The 20,333-nt window shown below is 48.3% G+C and overlaps 6 protein-coding genes across 6 annotated transcripts; 3 read left to right on the forward strand and 3 right to left on the reverse strand.

Moving 5' to 3' along the window:
• Positions 1-132: 132 nt before the first annotated feature.
• TGAM01_v203935 (pyrroline-5-carboxylate reductase) lies at positions 133-1,027 on the reverse strand (the record flags this gene model as incomplete). The annotated part of the gene is made up of 2 exons (XM_018809543.1): positions 133-425; positions 478-1,027. 2 exons carry the CDS (start codon positions 1,025-1,027, stop codon positions 133-135), a joined length of 843 nt encoding a protein of 280 aa, XP_018657232.1.
• A 3,272-nt stretch (positions 1,028-4,299) lies between these two features.
• TGAM01_v203936 (hypothetical protein) lies at positions 4,300-4,874 on the forward strand (the record flags this gene model as incomplete). Its single annotated transcript, XM_018809542.1, has 3 exons — positions 4,300-4,415; positions 4,476-4,793; positions 4,844-4,874. The coding sequence occupies 3 exons, from the start codon at positions 4,300-4,302 to the stop codon at positions 4,872-4,874; spliced, it is 465 nt and encodes a 154-aa protein (XP_018657231.1).
• Positions 4,875-5,416: 542 nt separating this feature from the next.
• Positions 5,417-7,777, reverse strand: TGAM01_v203937 (urea active transporter; the record flags this gene model as incomplete). The annotated part of the gene is made up of 4 exons (XM_018809541.1): positions 5,417-6,736; positions 6,807-7,084; positions 7,153-7,414; positions 7,490-7,777. 4 exons carry the CDS (start codon positions 7,775-7,777, stop codon positions 5,417-5,419), a joined length of 2,148 nt encoding a protein of 715 aa, XP_018657230.1.
• An 880-nt stretch (positions 7,778-8,657) lies between these two features.
• On the forward strand, positions 8,658-10,142 carry TGAM01_v203939 (alkanesulfonate monooxygenase; the record flags this gene model as incomplete). Its single annotated transcript, XM_018809540.2, has 1 exon — positions 8,658-10,142. One exon carries the CDS (start codon positions 8,658-8,660, stop codon positions 10,140-10,142), a length of 1,485 nt encoding a protein of 494 aa, XP_018657229.1.
• A 139-nt stretch (positions 10,143-10,281) lies between these two features.
• Positions 10,282-12,317, reverse strand: TGAM01_v203938 (hypothetical protein; the record flags this gene model as incomplete). The annotated part of the gene is made up of 4 exons (XM_018809539.1): positions 10,282-10,972; positions 11,048-11,153; positions 11,431-11,672; positions 11,731-12,317. 4 exons carry the CDS (start codon positions 12,315-12,317, stop codon positions 10,282-10,284), a joined length of 1,626 nt encoding a protein of 541 aa, XP_018657228.1.
• Positions 12,318-13,293: 976 nt separating this feature from the next.
• TGAM01_v203940 (hypothetical protein) lies at positions 13,294-16,688 on the forward strand (the record flags this gene model as incomplete). The annotated part of the gene is made up of 8 exons (XM_024549312.1): positions 13,294-13,428; positions 13,511-13,795; positions 13,852-13,932; positions 14,003-14,092; positions 14,155-14,513; positions 14,578-15,695; positions 15,750-15,868; positions 15,933-16,688. 8 exons carry the CDS (start codon positions 13,294-13,296, stop codon positions 16,686-16,688), a joined length of 2,943 nt encoding a protein of 980 aa, XP_024405897.1.
• Between the last annotated feature and the right edge of the window lie 3,645 nt (positions 16,689-20,333).

Below are 20,333 nucleotides of genomic sequence, written 5' to 3' on the forward strand. Positions count from 1 at the left end.
TTTTTGCTATGATTGATCCTCATTATTTCTTAATGAGGCTGCCTCGCTTTTTGTTATATACTTGAGAGCTTTTACTCAATACCCCTGAGAGATGAAGTCAAAAGTTGCTTTTATTATCTCTAATCTTTTCATCTATGACTTTCCCAATTCCGCAGATCGGTCTGTGGCGGCCTTGACAGCCTTGTTAACAATCTCATCAAACCCCGATGACTCAAAACTCTGTAAAGCAGCATGAGTAGTTCCGTTGGGGCTTGTGACATTCTTGCGTAGCTGGGCTGGCTCTTCTGAAGATGAAACCAGCATTTGACCGGCTCCCAAGCATGTCTGCTTGGCTAATCGAGTAGCCTGCTCTTTCGGAAGTCCCAACGCAGTTGCACTAGCAATAAGGTGCTCGACCATGGCGAAGAAGTATGCAGGTCCAGAACCTGATGCTCGTGTTAGCCAAATTCTTCGCGGGAATGCATATGGGCAACTTACCAGACAATCCGGTTACAACGTCGAGCAGCTCCTCCTTTTCTACCCACTCAGTAGCCTTGCTTACACTGCCGAGCAGTGCATCGACAAGCTGCTTCTCGCTCTCCTGGACGTCCTCGCTTGCATAAAGCCCAGATGCACCCTCTCCAACCAGAGCAGGCGTGTTTGGCATCACACGAACAACTGGTGCAGTCTTGCCCTCGCTGGTCTTCAGCCACTCCCTCAGGCTGTCGAGGGTGATACCAGCAGCAATGCTGACAACAATTGGCAGAGTGGCACGGTGAGACCATGATCCGCCCAGCTCCTCGCAGACCGTCTTGGCAATCTGAGGCTTTACAGCAATGATGATGAGATCGGCATCCTGGCCAGCCTCGATGTTGGACGTTGTGGTTCGGACGCCGGTGGCGGCAATCTTCTCCCTGTTGACATCCCAGGGCTCAGATACAATGATGTTCTGCTTGTTGATACCCTGGTTGGCCAGTCCTCCAATGATGGCAGAGGCCATATTGCCTCCTCCAATGAAGGCCACCTTGCTGTTCTGTAGTGACGCCATGACTGTTGGTACTTGAGAAATAAAACTGGTTGAATGGAATTATCAGTTGCCAAATTAGGAGACTCGAGCCCAGAATGCTGGAATAGCCAGACACTTATGAGAAACCCCGGACGCTTCAAGTCGGTGCAATCTCGACGATGGATGAATCATCAAACTGTAGCTGTGCTGCTAAAGTTGACTATCTGTGGGGAAGGTCCAGTCCCGTGACCGGCTTCCATCGGCAGAGCACAGAGGGGCCGGTGTCGGAAGGAGCGACAGAGAAACATTAGTAGCGACATAGGCATCAATCAAAAAGTTTAGATCTATCTTGGCTGTAAATGATACGGCAGAGTATATATTATCCGCACTTACGAGTCACTCTAACTGTGATCTATATCTCAAAGCTGTCTTAGGTGCGTTGTTCATATTGGACACTTAAAAGAGTCCATTCTTTATCAGTTTGTTAGCGATTGCGCTTGGCCTTTTTAGACTAGTGGGCTAAGCTACAACATGCAGTTATCATTAATAAACGGTTAATGCTCTCGTGGTATTGCTGAACTGGAATCTTAGACTGACTTCCAAAATGTAATTTTACAGCGACAATTACAACAGAAGATTCAAACCAACTTTGTACCCAAATTTGCAATGATTGACATCGAATTAAAAGGCGAAACTACCACAGCTAATCTATGAGGTCATGCATATGTTCTACAACTGGCCGCAAAAGCCGTTCTCTTTACTATTCTAGGGTACGGGTAATCAGAAACTGCTGCATAGGTAGGTAAGCCCCCTAAGCTACATGTAACGCTTGCCAACTTATAACCTATTGCAGTATTAGAGAAAGGGGCATTGATGGAAGTTGTGGCATGCATAATAGCGATTAGTATTGATGATTAGTCTTTTAGGTGCCTTTACAGCAATGAGAACTCTTCCACTAACAAGGAGATCAATCCTTTGCGCTTACCAGGAATCATCAAGACCATTGCCGGATCTGCAGGGCTCTACCGCGTCCCAGGCGATACCCGGATCGACAAGGCGTGAGTATCCGGTCCAATTTGCCTATACGGGTGGAAGATTGAACACGAACTTTCCCCTTTTCGTATTCCCCGCCAGAAGGGAATAACTCGCCCGAACATATGAACTTTGAGCCTAAACGCATCAATGTTTGCAGCATGATTCGTATTATGACTTTTATTATCATCTCTCAAGTGTAGGTTCAATCGTATTCGCCTGACGCTTGAGTAATGCTGGCGTGTCCGCCCCCGAGTCGTTGCCAGACGAGACAGGTGAGCTGGGGTGGTGGGTAATACGGAATACTCAACCGCTGACATGGGCGTTAAATCCAAGGCTACGGTTTCTTGGAGGCCTTGAATGTGGCAGCCTGCCGGTACCCTGTAAAAAATACAGTAAGCAGCTCTGTGCTTGGGAATTGAGGACGACTAGAAAGATCAATTGCCCTGCATCGTGCATGCAGCTCAGCATTGCTTCATTCAGCGGACCCTTGTAAACGTGGGATTCGAAATATGAGCTAACACGCCGAATCTATTCTGAGGTACGGAAAATGTGTTGATTTATCCATTCTACGAACTGCTTGACCACGACTATACCCATTTGTGTCTCTGCAGCCACGCTGCATGTAGTCCTTGCATGATTCTTCTTCTGTGAGTCGATGCATTTCCGTATATCCGTAATCGTGTGATGTTTTGAGTTGCCTATTTCTTCGGCAGCCCTCGGTCAATATATCTCTTCATCCGTACTAGGCGTGAATCTCACGGAAAAACTATCGCAGTCTGGAGAAAGGGCTCGGATGTCGGGTTTACCACTGCGCTCATTGGTGATAGAATCCAAGAGCTTTGTGGTCTGAAGCTTGCTCGCTAGACTACTTACTACATGAGATAGCATACTTTGATGACTTACATTTTAACCAGGTGCACTTCGAAAACTGCCTTTGAGCTCAGAATCTCAGAGCATACAGGCGAGAATAATATTATCATGTCGTCGATCCGAGGAAAACCAGGCGAACAGAGCGCACTGCATCAAGAATGTGTGAGGATATCTTTCAGGCAGCCGTCTCCAGTCAGACCATGTTTAACGCATGGCTTTCAATATTGATGACCGCCTTCTTGACTGAGATATTGCATTTTACTAAAAAGAATCTGAAGAGAGAAAAAATTACATAGTGGAAACACAGGCAAGGCGAGTAGAGCACGCTAATGTGCGGGAGATCTTACAGGCAGCCGTCTCGAGTCAGACCATATTTCATGCATTGCGCCTAATATTTGCAACCGCCTTCTTGACTGGGATACTGCAACTTACTAAAACTAAAATAAATCAGATGGACGAAATGTAAGAAACATGTTGTGGAATTTCAGGTATCAGAATTGGCTAGTACCGTTGTTTAGACATAGATTTACGTATAGAGTTAGTTGATCGGAGTGTATTTGTGATGCTGCCCAAGTACAACAAGTGCGTTCAATTTTTCAGTAGCGCTATTCAACTTTTGGTAAATCAATAAATTAAATGCAGGCACAGCCCGTCAGCCTCAAGTCCTTGGCGCACCTGAACAGGAAACATCAAACTGCGCTTCCAAGGCGAAAAAATCCACCAGTAAGCGTTGCCCCTTAACCCATGGGCGTCCCATGGCGATCAAGATCTGTGGTTCACAAACCCACGTGCCCCCTGCAGAAAAAGCGACAAAATGGAGAGATATTATTCATACGGGCATTTTTAGTCAAGGGGCACGGCCTAGAATCGATTTATTTCGCCTGATCTAGTTTGTCAGGCAACCTGCGCCTTACAAGAAACAGGCCTTAGTCAAGTCTATTTTTTAACGACCTTCCCAAAACACCATCGCCCAACCAACCAGCTGCTGTTTACAGAAAAATTGATCAGGTCTGCTTACTTTGCTACCACAGCTCAAACTTGATTGATTCAAGCGTATGATTCGCTGAATAGCAGCAGCGGAAAAATTGCACGTCTTACACCGAACGGATGCATGATGGTGTTGAAGCCATGTACCGGGCTCGCCGGGCCATGGCCTGTACTATACGAAGTGCAATATCCAAGGGTTGGCGATACCCGAAAAAGCTTTTGTTATCGATCGTGATGATGAATCAAAAGCAGCCAGAAACGGCAGAGAGCACCGAGTATATATAGAGCGGGCGATCTCTTCCTTCTTTGACTCAATCATCTCACACTTCACTTGCAATAACAACTCAGTTCGAGACTCTACAACTCAACATCTTTGAAATTTTAAACCCAAGTTTTTATAAAGAAACTAAAAACTCTTCAAAATGTTCGCCAAGTCCGTCGTTGTTATTCTGGCCGCTGCTGCCAGCGTTGTCAGCGCTCTCCCCAGCTCCGAGCCTCCTTCTCGTGTCGAGTCTGCTCCCCGAGCCAAGCGAACCACGTGAGTTTTGTAGATGAGAGATGAGTAGATGCCTTCGGATGGCTAACATTCCATCATTAGTCACTCCGGTCTTGCTACCGTTTACGACCAGTTCGGCCAAGCTGGATCTTGCGGCCAAGTGCACGGTGATGGCGAGTTCATTGGCGCCCTTACTCCCACCTGGCAGGGCCCTTCATGGCCCCCCAAGTACTGTGGCCGCAAGGTTTTCATCACCAACACTGGCAGCGGTGATGGTGTTGGCGGCAAGGGCAACAGCGTCACCATCACTGTTGCGGATACCTGCCCTGGCTGCCCTTCCGCTGACAGCATTGATCTGTCTCGTGGAGCTTTCAGCTCGCTCACCAACGGTGCTAACACTGGAAACGTCAACATTGACTGGTAAGTATCTGCGCATTCTAGTTCCATATATTAGTACTGACCAGATATAGGCACTTCTGCAACACCAACGGCCAGTGCTAAATGTCCACCACGAAGCATACCAGCTGGATCAGCATGATTGATCTGTATATATTTGCTCGACTTCGATTCTCTCTATATATTGATGTACATACTCGTTCAATGACCTCATGCACATAGTTGAATATTGATGAATATAAATCAACTTCGTATACCCGCTTATGCGTCTTATGTGATCTTTTACAAACTTGGCACGGCTTCGCAGGAAGCGCAGGCGTAGAATTACCATGATGGTATATATCACAAGCAGCAATACATTGTATGTCTGTTGGTTATGCCAGTGTTATGGTGTAATCGTAGAATTCACCAAGACGTGAACGCAGTAGACTTCGATAGAAAATTAACGTCTATGCCTTTCAATAGTTAGGATTCCTTTGATAACTGCTACTGGTCTATATGCACTTCGAAATACGTTTTCATGGACTGCATGTCGACAAACAATAAACGAAGAAGCGGTAGTTCATATAATAAGCATCATAATATGTTTAGCAGAAATGCCCAAGCTCACGAGCGTTTAATTTTATTTAAGTCGATTCTCTGCGCGTTCATGACCTGCTAAAGTTACCGCTAATCGCACGCCAAACTCCCCTATATGCCTTGGCAATCGCATGTCGTCCATCATACAGAGGATATATGACCACCGCGAAGAATGCTAGAAATTGCCATATGATAGCAACCGTCGTCCAGCCTGAAAAGAAGGATTTGGTGAAGATGTAATTCCGGTATAATGGCATTGGCCATGCGACAAAAGTGACGAGAACGACTACGACGAAGAAGATCCATGCTATGCGGTACCAGCGATGCAGTTCTTGTAACGTCGCCTCGTCAAACGGATGTTGCACATTATCAAGGTCGAGTATGCTTGGATCGCTATTGATCGACACGCTCAAATTACCTTTTCCTCCAATGTCGAGAGTCTTTGCATTCTCTGGGTCGGAAGCTGTAACTGATATATTCTCGCTTGGTGAATCTGGGGTCTCGATTCCATGGTTATTTGACTCGCTGGGTACTTTATCAGTTATAGCATCATTTTCCTTATTGCTAGAAGGTGATGTGTCAGGTCCATCGAGCTTTGGTGCTTCTGCAAGCTCAATGAGCAAGAATCGTCGCCAATCAAATGTCTCTGGCTTGTAAAGAGAAAGTACAACCGAGTAAAGGGCAGGAGAGAAGAAGGACGCAATAGCTCCATACAAAGCAGGGAAACTGGCCTCCGTGGTTGCGATATTGATAGTACCGTAGAGCGACTTGGCTGTAGCTAACCAGACACTGAGGCCCGTGAGGAACCCGAGAATTGGCGATACGACGGCCGCTAGTCTCGTCTGCTTCGACCATGCAAGGGTCAGACCAAGGGGAATGATACCGGGGCAGGAGAGGATTGGCCTGAAGTAGCCGATCCATGTCATGTCAGCTCCACCATAGTTGAGTGCCAATGAGATGCCGGTAATGAAAATGGCATGGAAGACAACGGCAAGGTGGCTGACTCTCATAATCTTCTTGTCCGATGCCTTGGGGTCGATGTATGTTTTATAAACGTCGAATGATAGAATGCTGCTGACGGCAATCATGGAAGAAGAGACGGTGCTAGTCAGAGCCATGAATAGGAGAACAAAGAATGCCACGATTCCCTTGTCACCAATAAGAGCCTTGATAGTGTACGGCATCACCAAGCCTGCATTGACAAGATCTGGAGAGAACTCGCCGGGGTATGTCGGGAAAATTGGAGTGTTGTGAATGGCCCTTGCAGTGAGACCAATGACGGTGCCAAGACCCCAGGGAATCCCGAATATAGCAACTGCAGCAAGATTATAGCCAGGCACAGTAGCTTTGACCTCAGTAGCAAATGACTTTTGCCAGAATGCCGTATCCTGAGGCGCGGAGAAAGGAAATTAGTCAAAGTGCGCATGAGGAGAATTCGGAACGAAAATTTATTCTTACCATGACCACGAGGGCGAGGTTTCCGAACTTGAGAATCAGCCCCCAGATGATTGCGTCAATGGACTTCATCGTGAGCAGAGATCCCTCGTAATTTCCTGCAATAATATTTTCCGAGGCCGTCGCCATGACCTTGTCATACAAACCTCCCAGGCCTCCCACTGCATCGTGAGTCAACGTTGTCAGGGTGAAGTAAATAATTAGGATCAAGGCAATAGCTGTGTGAAGGTAGTCTGTCAAAAAGGTCGCCTTAAGTCCACCCACTGCAGTATACAAGACCACTAACATATTCATGTTAATCGATGTATTCCATTTTACTCCGATTTATATGTAGATTAGGGACGCTTACCTCCGAGAGGAATGAGAATGGTAGCTGCAACGAAATGCATGCCGGAAACACCATAGATCAGTTGCGACCCAGTTAAGATCATGGATGCGCATCCAAAGACATTGTTTGTGATATTCAAGACAATGAATACAAGGTGACCAAGTTTGCCATAGCGCATACGGATAATTTCCAACGATGTGTGAGCATACGGCACGCGAATCTTGGCCAACACGCCAAGAGCTGCCATCAAAGCGATCTGAAAGCACAGTCCAGTGGCCCACCACTATAAAACATCATGCGTTAGCTATAATGAGTTGAAACTGACTATGGAAAGGTCAAAGCATAAAAGATGACTTACAAAAGGAACAGCCATTCCGAATTTGTAACAGAATGCAGCTGAAAATACTGTTTCGTTAATCCACATCCATGACGAGAACACTGCCGCTGCTGTTAATCCTGTGCCCACTGATCTATTGGCGACCATGAACATTTCTGAAGTCGACGAATCTTCTGACAGGTAGGCTCTCTGTATTTTGATGGCGGCCAGAATGACGCCGCAAAAGCCAACTCCCAGACCTATCAGGAGGCCATATGCGGTTCCTTGAGGGATCACAGGCACCCCGGATACGCCCAATTGGACCGACATGATGATGGTCAGATGCAGCGGATATTTTAGAGCCGCAATGAAAGGATGTCTCTCAAGTAATGGGTAAGCTGTTGAGACTTTCAAACAGACAAACGAGGCAAGTGTACCCAAGAGACGTTTTAACTACCGTCCATCGACCATTGCCAGCTTCTTATCTCACACTTGTAGATCTTACTATCTTGAGTTTGTACCTCTTCGGGGAATCGTGGAACCACAGGCCCATAAACCCAGCACGTTGCATTGGGAAGTAATGACGTTATTTTGCTTTCTCAACTGGCTTGTACTTGTACATATGATCCGTAATAACACAGAAGCCTCTCATAATATCACCCGCAAGCGTGGTGCTGCGATGAAGCACCGTAGGGCCTCTCTAACGGCCGACAAACGGACTTCGGTAGTTGCCCGTAGATGATGTTTGCCGACGATTGATCAAAAAACAATCCGGCTAAATGGGATGAAGTTTGCAGTCGATTTTAATCAGACCTTTTCACTGGAAAGTGATGGTTCCAAGTATGCGAGATCGGCCGTTGATGTGAGATCATGGTGGGAATTGCGTGCTATGCGCGTAGTGTGACGACTTTAGCGGCACATCAACCATACTTTTGCTCCATGTAAAAATATTAGCGAGATATTACTTATTAGTACAATCAATCTACTATGGTTCAATACAACCAATGAGGTGATTCGAGTAGTTGAGATATCTTTATCGGGGTATTTAGCATATGCCATGTCTACTTCTAATCCAAAAACCTTCTGATCTTAAATGAACTACCTAGTGCTGCATTCTAGCTCTGCTATAGTATACGCATCGCAAAGTGGTAATCGTCTATTCTAAAGAGATTGTCGTAAAGATATTGTTGTACAAAGCATTGAAGCAACAATGGGCGACAACATACCAGCCGCGGCCGATGGCTTACAAGCCAAAGGCAAGAAACAAATCATCTTGAACGCATTCGTCATGAATACTCCAGGCCACTTATCTCCTGGATTCTGGCGACATCCCAACAACAAAACGGACCAGTACACAAAACTGTCATTCTGGACAGACCTTGCGCAACTCTTGGATAAAGCACAGTTTCACGCCATGTTCATCGCAGATACTCTGGGGCCATACGATGTATACAAGGGGCCTGCAAACGTCGTGCCCGCATTGGCGTCTGGCGCTCAGTATCCAGTCAACGACCCATTGTACCTTGTTCCTGCAATGGCAGCCGTGACAAAAAACCTGATTTTTGGCGTTACAGCCAGCTTGACCTATGAGAAGCCTTATGCACTTGCTCGACGTCTGTCTACCGTAGACCATTTGAGCGAGGGCCGTGTTGCTTGGAACATTGTCACATCATATCTCGACAGCGCAGCTCGCAACCACGGGCTCAAGGAGCAAATCCCTCATGATGAGAGATACGCCATTGCTCACGAGTACATGGAAGTGCTCTATAAACTGTGGGAAGGGAGTTTCCGGGATGACGCAGTTCTTCGAGACCGCGAAAGCGGCACATACATTGCAAGCGACGGCGTTGTTCAGATACTGCACAAGGGCAAATATTTCGAGGTGCCCGGGCCCCATTTCTGCGAGCCGTCTCCGCAGCGCACTCCATTCCTTTTCCAAGCAGGCGTGTCGGAGGCAGGCAATGGTTTCGGAGGAAAGCATGGAGAGGCCATCTTTGTTGGTGGCCAGACGCCAGAGGGCGTAAGAAAGACTGTCGATAACATACGAGATGTAGCACGAAAGGAAGGGCGGAATCCAGACCATATCAAGGTCATTGTTGGTATGCTCATCATCGTTGCTGCAACAGACGAAGAGGCTCAGGCCAAACGGGAAAGCTATCTCCAGTACGCCGACCAAGAAGGCGCTTTAGCTCTATTCGGTGGATGGACTGGAGTCGATCTTTCTGGCTACTCTGACGATGAAGATTTTCGCTTCACAGAGTCTCCAAGATTGCAGTCCATTGTCAGAAGATGGTCAGACACTGTCCCAGGTACCGACAACCTTCCATGGACAAAGAGAAGAATTGTGGAATATCTCAGCCTAGGCGGCCTTGGGGCAAAGGCAATCGGAAGCCCAACAACAGTAGCGGATGAGCTGGAGAGGTGGATTGAGATATCCGGAGTAGATGGATTCAATCTGGCTCACGTTACAAATCCGGGCAGTTTCGAGGATATCATCGAGTTTCTTCTTCCTGAGCTGAGGAAGCGAGGCGTATTCCGGAGCGATGTTGAGAAAGAGGGCGCAACGGCAAGAGAAGTGTTCATTGGGTCGAAGAGGCTGCCAGAGGATCATCCGGGCAGCCAGTACAAGTGGCAAGCCGGCGAGGCTCTGCCAAAATATCGTCAGGGAGAAGACGGAAAGACGGCTAGCGACTAATAGAATATCCGTAATAGAAGCGCTGCCTATGCGCCATGATCTATATATTTGTGTGTATTTTTAGGTCGCTTGAGCCATTGATGTATCAGAGTATTATCAGGACATTAATAGGGCCCCTTCGAATAAATTTAATGCTCAGTTAATCGCATGTAGTCAATGACTGTCGAAGTAGTCGCAATGCATTTTGGTATGAAGGCACATTGGAGAAAATATTTGCCTGAGAGAAAGTCTCCAAAAACTCATATAGAAACGTCTTGTCGGATATGTCTTCCTGCGTGTTCGCAGCCAGCGCGAGTGTCAACGCACAGCTGAGCGTGACGTGAACAAAAACCCACGATCTCCGAATTGGACAATCGAGCCTGAGTAGTTCCAGATAAGTTCGAAGAACAGAGCGGCAGCATTCCAGATGGGTGTCTGTGAGCTCTTTGCTGTACTCATCGCCATACGAGAGCATGACTGGACGGTAGAGACAGAGTACCACTGAATCCACGAATTCGCGGAAGAAATGATGCTGAATGCAATCGTCACGATTTCTGCATATCGCGGCATTCTGAAGATGTGGAGCGGATCGCGCGACAATTTGGTCAACTACCTTTTTGAAATCGCGAATCTCAAGGAGGGAGAGCTGCCGTTTTGAGAACTTGGCCCTATTAGTAGCTTGGCTAATCTTATTAGCCGTTGTGAAGAGGTGATTGCAGCTGTGCGTGAAAGGATACTGTCGAGATGACTCTTGGGCTGGTATATCGAGTGAGATATCATCCATGACCGTGATACAAGACGGCCGCCCGTACCAAAGAGAGACCAGCGTATCTTGCCATATCAGGGATCGCCTGGCCAGTTGTTAATCAAAAGCAATAATAAGCTAACTGTTTGTGCTTATAAACAAGCATACATTTACCACTTACCAGATGTAATAATTTACGGTCGCCTCGCCTTTCTGTTCTATGGCAACATCGTCGGGGTCTGGAGAACAATGAAGGCCGAGTGTTTGCGCAAGGCGTATAGTCAGCCCTGAAGTACATTCACGGAACAATTAGCACTGTATTCTTAATGCGCCAAGTCATATTCTATCAAAAATATTCACCTAAAATGGACCAAGAAGCCCCGGCATTTGCCTGGTTCTGTAAAAAGTTGACGAGCAAGATGAGCGCCTGGATAGTATGGGTATCAGGAAAAGAGATAAAGTTATTCAGTCGCAAGCACTGCATTGAGCAGCATGCTATGAGTGTCGATGTTTGTCAGAATCATTGGTTTGCAAAATGACCTTCTCAGAGAAATCAAGACCTACCAAAGACGCCGGCTTTGAGCAGCTCAGATTCTTGTTCATAGCGAAGCTGCGCACTACATGCGAGAATGCTGAATAGTAATCCGAACCAGGTCAAGGTGCATTCAGCTGGTGGGGTTTGCAAGGCTGCATCGGGATTATTTCTTCTATCGCAAAGAAAACGAGACAATGCGGCTTCAAATTGAAGGAAATTGATAGTGAATGGCAAGATACGGAATAGCGATGTCTGGAAGTACTGAACGTAACTTTCTGTGTGTTAGTTGGAAGGCACTCAGACGGAGAGATGTTGATATTAGGACTCACCTCTTTATCTGCTCATCTTCGGGTAAAGCTTTATAAATTACTTCAGGGCCGTCTTCCGGTTTCCACAGATTGGCAAATGGTATCAAAGCACCGGAATCCTGAAGACACAAAAGTTCGAAAATGGTTTGCGGATTCGTCGAGGGCTTGAAAGCAGCTACCGGCGGGCTACTTTGGCCCTGAAGCTGCTGAAGAGAGCTGAGATGTTGAAACGTCGTGAGAAGACTGGGAAGAGACTCCGGGCCTAGATGAACTTTGGTGTTATACGGGGCAATTGGGTTCACATAAAGTCCTTGAGATATGTCATTGGCAAGGCCGGCGGCCGTAGCATCGCTTTCGCTTGTAGCAGATGAGCCCGGATTAGAGACGTTACTAGCTCTAGGCGGGTGACTGACATCCGGGGCTAGAGTATAATTGCAAAGGTCGGGATGTCCGCGGATGGTGCAGCTATCACAAGGCTGGCCAAAGTCGCACTTGACTTTGCGGCGTCTGCACGGATAACACGCCTTTGCCGCTCGGAACCTTCGCCGCTTGGTGATTTTCAAGTCATATTCATGGGTAGAGAGCTTCGGCGCCTTGTCTTGGGACATTGACACGGTTCAGTGTTCTGTTAGCGATGGTGACGAATGCTTAAATTCGGCGCGTTCCAGTTACTACATTTGTAGACTGTTGTCATCCTCTAGTTTGCATCCGCGTTGAAGCCTTGTGCGAGTTCAGGACTGAGTTCCTGCTTAGCAAACAATGGCAGATAGGACAAATATTTCCCGCATAGTCCATACTAAATGACAACTTAGGTAGTAGTTCTATTCATTGCTAAGTAGTCATGCTTGTTATCGAGCAACGAGTAGGTAAATCGCAGCCTATCAGGAGGCGTGAAACTGCCGATGCCGATGCCGCAAAGCACCGCACCGCACAACGCACCGCACAAAGCACCGCACATGATCTGTCATGTCTCTTATTAATCACGACTCTAGCTTACTACTTGAGTGGATCGACCAAACACGGTGGCTGATGCCCTATCCACACATGCCCTATCTACAAATGCCCAAAGTAGCAGGCGTTGTGTAACGCTCAAAACAAGGCATAGAACGATTTGCGGCAGATCTTTTTCCGAGTCCTATAGCTCACGGCAGATAGGTCTATACGCCAGGACTTTAGCACGCGATAGGAAATAGAGTAACAGTGTCTCATGCCGAAGATGCAGGTAGGCGGAGGAGTGTCAGAAACAGAGATTGATAACTCAATGAGCATTAGGTATGTGGAGACGTAGAAAATATGAATAGTTTACTCCTAATCGTAGCTACCAAGGGGTGTTGAGGCTAAACTTTCTACAAATGTCTGGTCTCTTTGTTCGCAATTCCACGGCAGCCTCATCGTGCACCGCCACTATCCAGCCACATATGGTGGGGTTACTGTGGCTGGTCCCTCAGCCTTGCGCAGCTCCAGTCCTGCACCCAACCAAAGCAGCCCCTCCAAGCCATTCAACGATCCTCATCCCGTTTGCTGCTCTGAAGCCCAAAGGCGATCAAGAACGTGTGGTTGAGAAACATCAGCGCCACACTCCTCATGAATCGCCAAAGACCGCGCCTTAAGAACGGAGTCGATCTCCAGCTTCAATCAGCCTTTCACGATGGCAACTGGCCGGTCGTGATCCGCCTTGCCGAGAAGCGAGCCAAGCTCTCAAACGACCAGTACTACGAGGTGAGCTTCACAACTCATGGATTCAAATAATTTCAGAGACATGGCAATGTGATGAGGCTAACTGGGCATCTTGTTACTGCAGTGTCTCAAAATATGCGCCGAGAGCCAGCTTGATGATCCCAGCACCAAGTTTGCTGCCGTTGCCGCTGTCTGGAAGCATGTCAAGGACGGCAGCACCATCAAGGATGTAGAGGCAATTGAGCTGATGGAGTGGGCCACGACAAACTTGATTGATCCGGATGACTTTGCCGAGACTCTTGGGCCGCTGAGAGTGCGCGCCGTGAAGGCTTCGCCAAAGGACAAGTATGCTGCTACACGCTGTCTGGAATCGTGCTTGCTTCACTGGGATTTGGCCAGTGCTCAACAGGTAAACACGCCATGGTATTCCATATCTCTTGATATCCGGTCGCTCACAAGATATAGATTGCGGCCATCATCGATCGCTCGTTCCCGCAGGAGAGGGACTGGCTATTCTGGAATATTGTCATCACGCATCTTCTTTCTGTGAGTATCGTAACTCAGGCCACTGCTCATGTGTGCCTCTCCAACGCTGCAGTTGCTAATGTTGGCATAGACAAGTCCACTGACCACGCCTGACAAAAGGAAGCTGTACGGTACTTTGGCTCAAAAGCAGATCGAAAGAGCTGCTCAAGCTGCGGAACAGGTATTACACTCTTCAAAGACAATCCAGTCCATTGCAATACTAAAAACCGGCTCTCTTCCTAGGCTCAAGACTCGAACGAGGCATCTAACAAAGCCCCGTCTAGGCGTGTGAAGACGGAAGAAGAGGTTCTACTGCTTTACGACATTGTTGAGACACACGGCACTCCCCAAGACTTCCGCAAGCTCATCTCTAGCCCTATTTTCTCTCCAGTTGTTCAGTTTCGCCAAGGTCGAAAGGAGGTCGTAATGCGTGCCATTGCCAAATTAAGTCGAGATGGTGACTGGCCGGCGGTGTTTAACCTCTGCAACGACTGTCTCTCCGACTGCGACGCTGATGGACAACTGACGCTCCTTGCATCTGACATTGCCATGTGGCGGCATCTGATTACTGCTGCTAGCCATGTGAAAGACACAAATCCAGAGTGAGTGATGCTCCACATGCTTATCCGGACACTGCCTAGAAGTCTACTAAAATCAATATGCTAGCTCTGCGAACGTTGTCCAAAAGCTGCTGGCAAAGCTACTATCATCTAGCCACATGCGGCCCATGTACCGGCGCAACATCTTACTAGCCAGAGTTTTGGCAGTATTCAGCCTTGGCCCGAGTGATGAATCTGACTTGACAGATGGCCAGCCTTCTTCACTACGTCTTCGAGAGCTGATGCGCTACATTGATGATCAGTATCTTAGCCCGGCATGCTTCAGTGATGTGAAGACTCTAATGGAAAGCCTCGATGCTGCCGGACTCAAGTATCTGGCCTTTGATCATTTGCCCAAGTTGGCAGAAGTTGACTCAAACGATTTCAAGGCAGCTAGCACGCGCCTACTGGCTCATAAAACGCAGTATCTGCTATTGACGCACCGAACGACAAAGCATCGCGACCAAAACCAACAGCTCAAATGCACAGTTTGTGGTTCTGCAGTGGAGTCAACGCTATGCCAACCATGCCTGTCTCAGCTATCAGAGGCTTGTGTAACCTTTTACAGCTCAATCACAAAATCTGAGGGTGAAAAAACCAAGATCAACGCCGAGATTTTGCCAGAGCTCGCAATATTGGTTGCATTTTGCAGCTTAAACTTGGCTTTCGGCGATGGCCAAGCTGGACAGCTGCTAAAGCCACAAGAAACGCGCCATCTCGTCCGTGCTCTTCTCTTGCTCGACGACCAGCTCGCTCAGAATTCAGGTCATAGCCAGCTGTCTCTTGTCCTGACGCAACTACACATACGCCTTGGTTCAGGCGCTAGAGCCAGTGACATTTGGGATGTTATTGGTGTCAAGCGTACCATAATCGACTCGCTCGGCCCCATCTTCTATGATCGCTTATCGACGATCTCCCCTGCTCTATTGTCAACTTACGACAGCTGGGGCAGCCATCTTATGGATCTTTTGCAATCGCACTACGTGAATTCATTGAAGCTAAGGATGCATCAACGCTTGATAGACGCTTTTGAATCAGGGAGCTACGGCAGCGTTATAGGAATTCCGCAGTACATCGAAAGCCTTAGATCGAGCGGTACAAGAGCAATGAGTCTAGTGGAAGCGCGAAGAATCGAGAGATTCCTAGGACAGCCCTCACGCGAGCTAGAATCAGACCCCCGATTCTGTAAGATTTCCAACCGGTGAATCTGATTTTAGAATTGAGCTAATGATGAGACAGATGAGGTGAACGATGATACGAATCTCACGCAGACTGTTGACTACGGATCATTTCCATCCTGGAACAGCAGTACGATCCAGCCAATGCACCTCAACCTTCGACTTGGACCGGCCCCGTCAGTAAGTCAAACTTCAACTACTTTTCTCTAGATATGCATTTGTACTGACTATATGAAACTCGCAGAACCGCCGGTGCCATCTGTCCATGTTAGCCGAAGCGTTCCACGAGCTACTGACTTACAAATCTCCAGCTAGCTACAAGGCCTCAGCGGGGAGCTCGGAATACGACCACATCTTCATCACTGAAACATTGGCCCGCCTTAGTAACTCTTTCCCCAGGTTTTTGGCTGGTCCAGATGATGAGATGACTCAGCCAGAGCTCTGCTATTTTGAGACCATTAGCCTGCTCTGCACTCTCTTGTCTCTGTGCATCGATTTCGATCGGTCTTCCGATATCGCCGATGCGTTACATCAGATAACGGATGTCTTGAGTTTGTCTCTTGAGAACCAACGAAGCCAGATACTACACAGTGAGAAACCCTCGATTGAGCGAACGCTTACAATGCTTGGGTCAATGCACAACATTGCAATGCTTCGAGATACAACGGCGGCAATCAAGCTAGCCGCTCAATGGATCTTGAACCACAACGAGAAAGAAAAAGCACGAGATAGGTCGGGAAGGTCTAGCCTTCCCAAGGAACTGGCGGCAAAGATTAAAGATCTGCAGACGGCAGCCGAAAAGAGCATTAAAGAGGGCCAGGCATGGATAGCAGAGCTCAAAACGGAGACCATGTCCCGAGACTTTGAGCCCCAGCTGAAGAAATGGGTATTAGAAGGCGAGGGTGCAATCAAGAGCATCCTCACGATGGACTCGCTGCCTGGGCTGATTGATAGCTGGCAGTTGAACGTCAAGGGATGGCTGCAGGTCAAGTGGCCATAGATGTACATTTGGCGGGGTGGAGCGGATGATGATGCTACGAGATACATAGATGATGCGTCGATACATAGATGATGCGTCGATAACGGGCCAGTGCAAGCATATATGCCTTCCCGAGTTCCATAGATTTTTCTAGAGCAACCTTTACAGGGTTTTCTGCCTTTTTCTGTGGATAGAGGCTTGGAAACGCCCAGGCATACCAACGCAAACAAGCCATCTCAAAGAGACATGGATTCGCAACGACAATGTGCTCTTGAGATTGGACAACCCCAGAAACCTCCATACAACAGCCACCAAAATTATCAATCGGCAAAAGGAGAAAAGTCGCCAAGTGCAATAAACGTCTTGGGCCCCATGAAACAGGCTTCGCCATTGGATGTGGAGTGAACATCGCAATCGCGGCGGGTCCCCCTATTCGCTGTGCCTTGAATGATTGCGCGTACATGCACGTCACCGCCGGTGTTTTTTTCTTTCAACTTGCGACTCTACAGTTGAGGTTCTTGACGATAGGGCCCATTACCGGTACAAACGGCAACTTTGTTACCCACTTATCTAAGAATAAGCAAGGCCTTGTCGCTGCGATTCCGCGTACAGAGTTGAAGGTTTTACGCTGAAACAGTGGCCCGCACGCGACCGATCATTACAACAGCGCTCCAGATATCAAATCTACGGGCCAGCAACAACCACAACACCCAGCCAGGATCAACTCTTTTCCCGGCCTCGCCCTCCCTTTTCTGTTCCTCTTGGCTTCACTGCCCGTTATGACTGTCCCAATTTTATCCCACAAATTGGCGATATCTTGGCAGCGCCAAGCGCTCGGCTAAGACGGCTCTGCTCCTCCCAGCACGCGCGTCCATCTCGGCTTGTGGGAAACCCATACTTGGCTGCATTGCTGCTAGGCGGCTTCATGGCCTGTATCATCTTGTTTGTGGCCTCCTAGTGGAGGGCATCTTGCGTTAGCGGTAGCCGATGGCATCTAATTTGCAGCTGAGATGCTCCGACTTGCGTTGACAGCGCGCGACGTCAGGTCGGCGCATCCCTGGGGCGTCTCCCCTGACCTGCAAGGAGCCGATGAAGGTATAACGTCTGGTTCTGCTGTGATGGATAATTGTTACTTTTCGATTCTATGGAGCAGAATTGCTTCGAAAACAACTGCAGAACAAAAGAAGAAGTTATACTTGGACGACGAAACCAGCCCGTGTTCGAACAAAGATCATGAATGGTAGATGATCCATTATGCTTATTAGACGCTGCCACTCGCCAGTCTCAAATAGGAGTCTTACGGTCATCATCATTGTGATTACGGTATTTCTTCTGACTCTCCTAGCTAAGAAGGAACATAGCAGCGGGACAAGGCAATATGAGCTGCCCTTTGGCTTGGGCATTGCAATCTCAGCACAGGACGGTTTTCAAGCAGTCAAATCATGTCCCTCAGATCTGGATCATCTGAGGCGAAAGCAGTATGGGTTGACTCGCAACGTCGTCTTTCAGAAACGCTGTTTTCGTGGCGTATATAGCAACGAGACTAGCCCGCGTGAGTCTGTCGCCGATGTCGACGAGCCACTACTAGGATCGAGAGCAGATATCCTAGATCTCGACGATGAATGCAGCATCATCTCTTCCTCAGGGTCCCTAGACCAGGCTATGTCATGCGAACCCATTCCGTTTCCGATATCAGAGCCATACCCAGCGGCCAATCTTTCCAACGTCATCTTTGGCGTTGCCACGACTCTCTCTCGTCTGCAAGACTCGGTTCCCCAGATTTCTCATTGGATGTCCGGAACGGGAGCTCTCTTGTTGGCCATTGTCGTTGACAAATCGGTTAGCGACAATAGTCTTGCCTCGTTGGAACAGCTGTATGACAGCCACGATATTAACTTAACGGCCATTCGACCGTGGAACTGCGCATTTGATGTCAACGAGCAGCACTTTGCCATCATTCGAGACCTCCATGACTATTCAAGCCAAGAGACACAGTGGGCTGCCATCATTGACGACGACACATTCTTCCCCTCTCCCTATTCCATCACACAGCTCCTCGCATCCCACGATCCGACTGTGCCAGCCTACATCGGCGGCCTCACCGAAAGCCAAGGAGCAATAGACTACTTTGGCGTCATGGCTTACGGCGGTGCTGGCGTCTTCATGAGCATGCCACTAATACGCCAGCTGGACTCCCACGTCGAGGAATGTCTAGCCGCGAGCCTCACCAGAGAAGGAGACGGCCTGTTGAGCGGCTGCATATACAACCACACACAAACGGAATTCACCGCCGTCCCCGGCCTCTACCAACTCGACATGCGAGGCGACCTCAGCGGATTCTACGAATCGGGCGTCTTCCCCCTAAGCCTCCACCACTGGAAGTCGTGGCACCAGGCCCCCGTCGACAAGATGGCCAAGATTGCCGATTACTGTGGCGAATGTTTTTTGCAGCGGTGGCGCTTCAACGGCGACACCATCCTCGCCAACGGATACAGCATCAGCGTCTACGAGGGCGGCATCACCCAGCCCGAGCTGGATCTCATCGAAGGCACCTGGGAGGCAGCGAGGCAGTACGAGAGCACAATGGGCGCGATGAGAGACAGGGTGGAAGACAGCAAGAAGAAGAGCTACCGACTTATCGACGCTGAAGAGATTGATGGGAAACTGCGGCAGGTATTTGTGCATCATGGGGCTTCGGATTTGGATGGCGATGGCGAGATAGAGGCGATGGATGAGGTTGTGGAGCTTTGGTGGGAGTGGCCACAAGACGAGTATTGAAGCATGAAGTTTGTTTTTTGTTTATTTTTGTCTTGACACGCTTGATTGATGAACCGACAGACTGGGATATCAAGGACACTGGCAATGGGAGGTAGCGGGACGGAATGATTTGTATTTTCTGCATGGCGTTTACGGTCCCTCAGCTAAACATGTTGCAATATTCATAGTATTGAAATAACGAAACAAGATCCGGACAATTTTCGCCCTTTGCCTCGACGAATAAGCGGTCATGTCAAGTCATTGTACCAATATGAGTGCTTTCAACATGCATGGCACACTAGGCAGGACTAAGCAGTAGACATGAAAGATCCAGGTCTCCGAATAGCATCCCATTTGCGACGCCAGATGGTAAGAGTTGAGTCCCAACTTTGTAAGCGGAGGGCGTCGTAGAAGCACGACCTAGCAATTGTCCGAATGGGGTAAAAATTGTCTGCTGAAATCTTAGCGCAGAGGCGGCTGGATTGGCTGGATAAAAGTGCGGAGAGAGATCTGTGGAGATTGGTGGTGGCGTTTAAACTGTAGCGGTATTGCCTGTTTTTGGCAGAACTTGAGAGAAGAGTTGCATTCTATAGAGTTGCCGGCAAGGGTACAGACGAGGCTGCATTTCAACACCATACATGGGCTTTGGTGATTGTATGGGTGCATTGATACATCTCGGAGGAAGCATGCTTGAGAGTGTATAAAAGCCAACCGTGCGGCTATTGACAACTACATTCTTTGAGAAGCGGCTTTTTCTCATCACTTCTCACTTTTTTCATTTCTCCTTGCCAATTCTGAGCGCTCTTTGTCTGTTTGATCTCTTCCTAGTCGCAGCGGCGCTTGAAGATGGACAGGCTTCGGGAGATGTCTGTTGGCAGGCTGCTAGAGACGTTCACGTCTCACCCGCTC

Source organism: Trichoderma gamsii (genome assembly GCF_001481775.2).
Source record: "Trichoderma gamsii strain T6085 chromosome Unknown Scaffold_11.2, whole genome shotgun sequence".
NCBI lineage: Eukaryota > Fungi > Ascomycota > Sordariomycetes > Hypocreales > Hypocreaceae > Trichoderma > Trichoderma gamsii.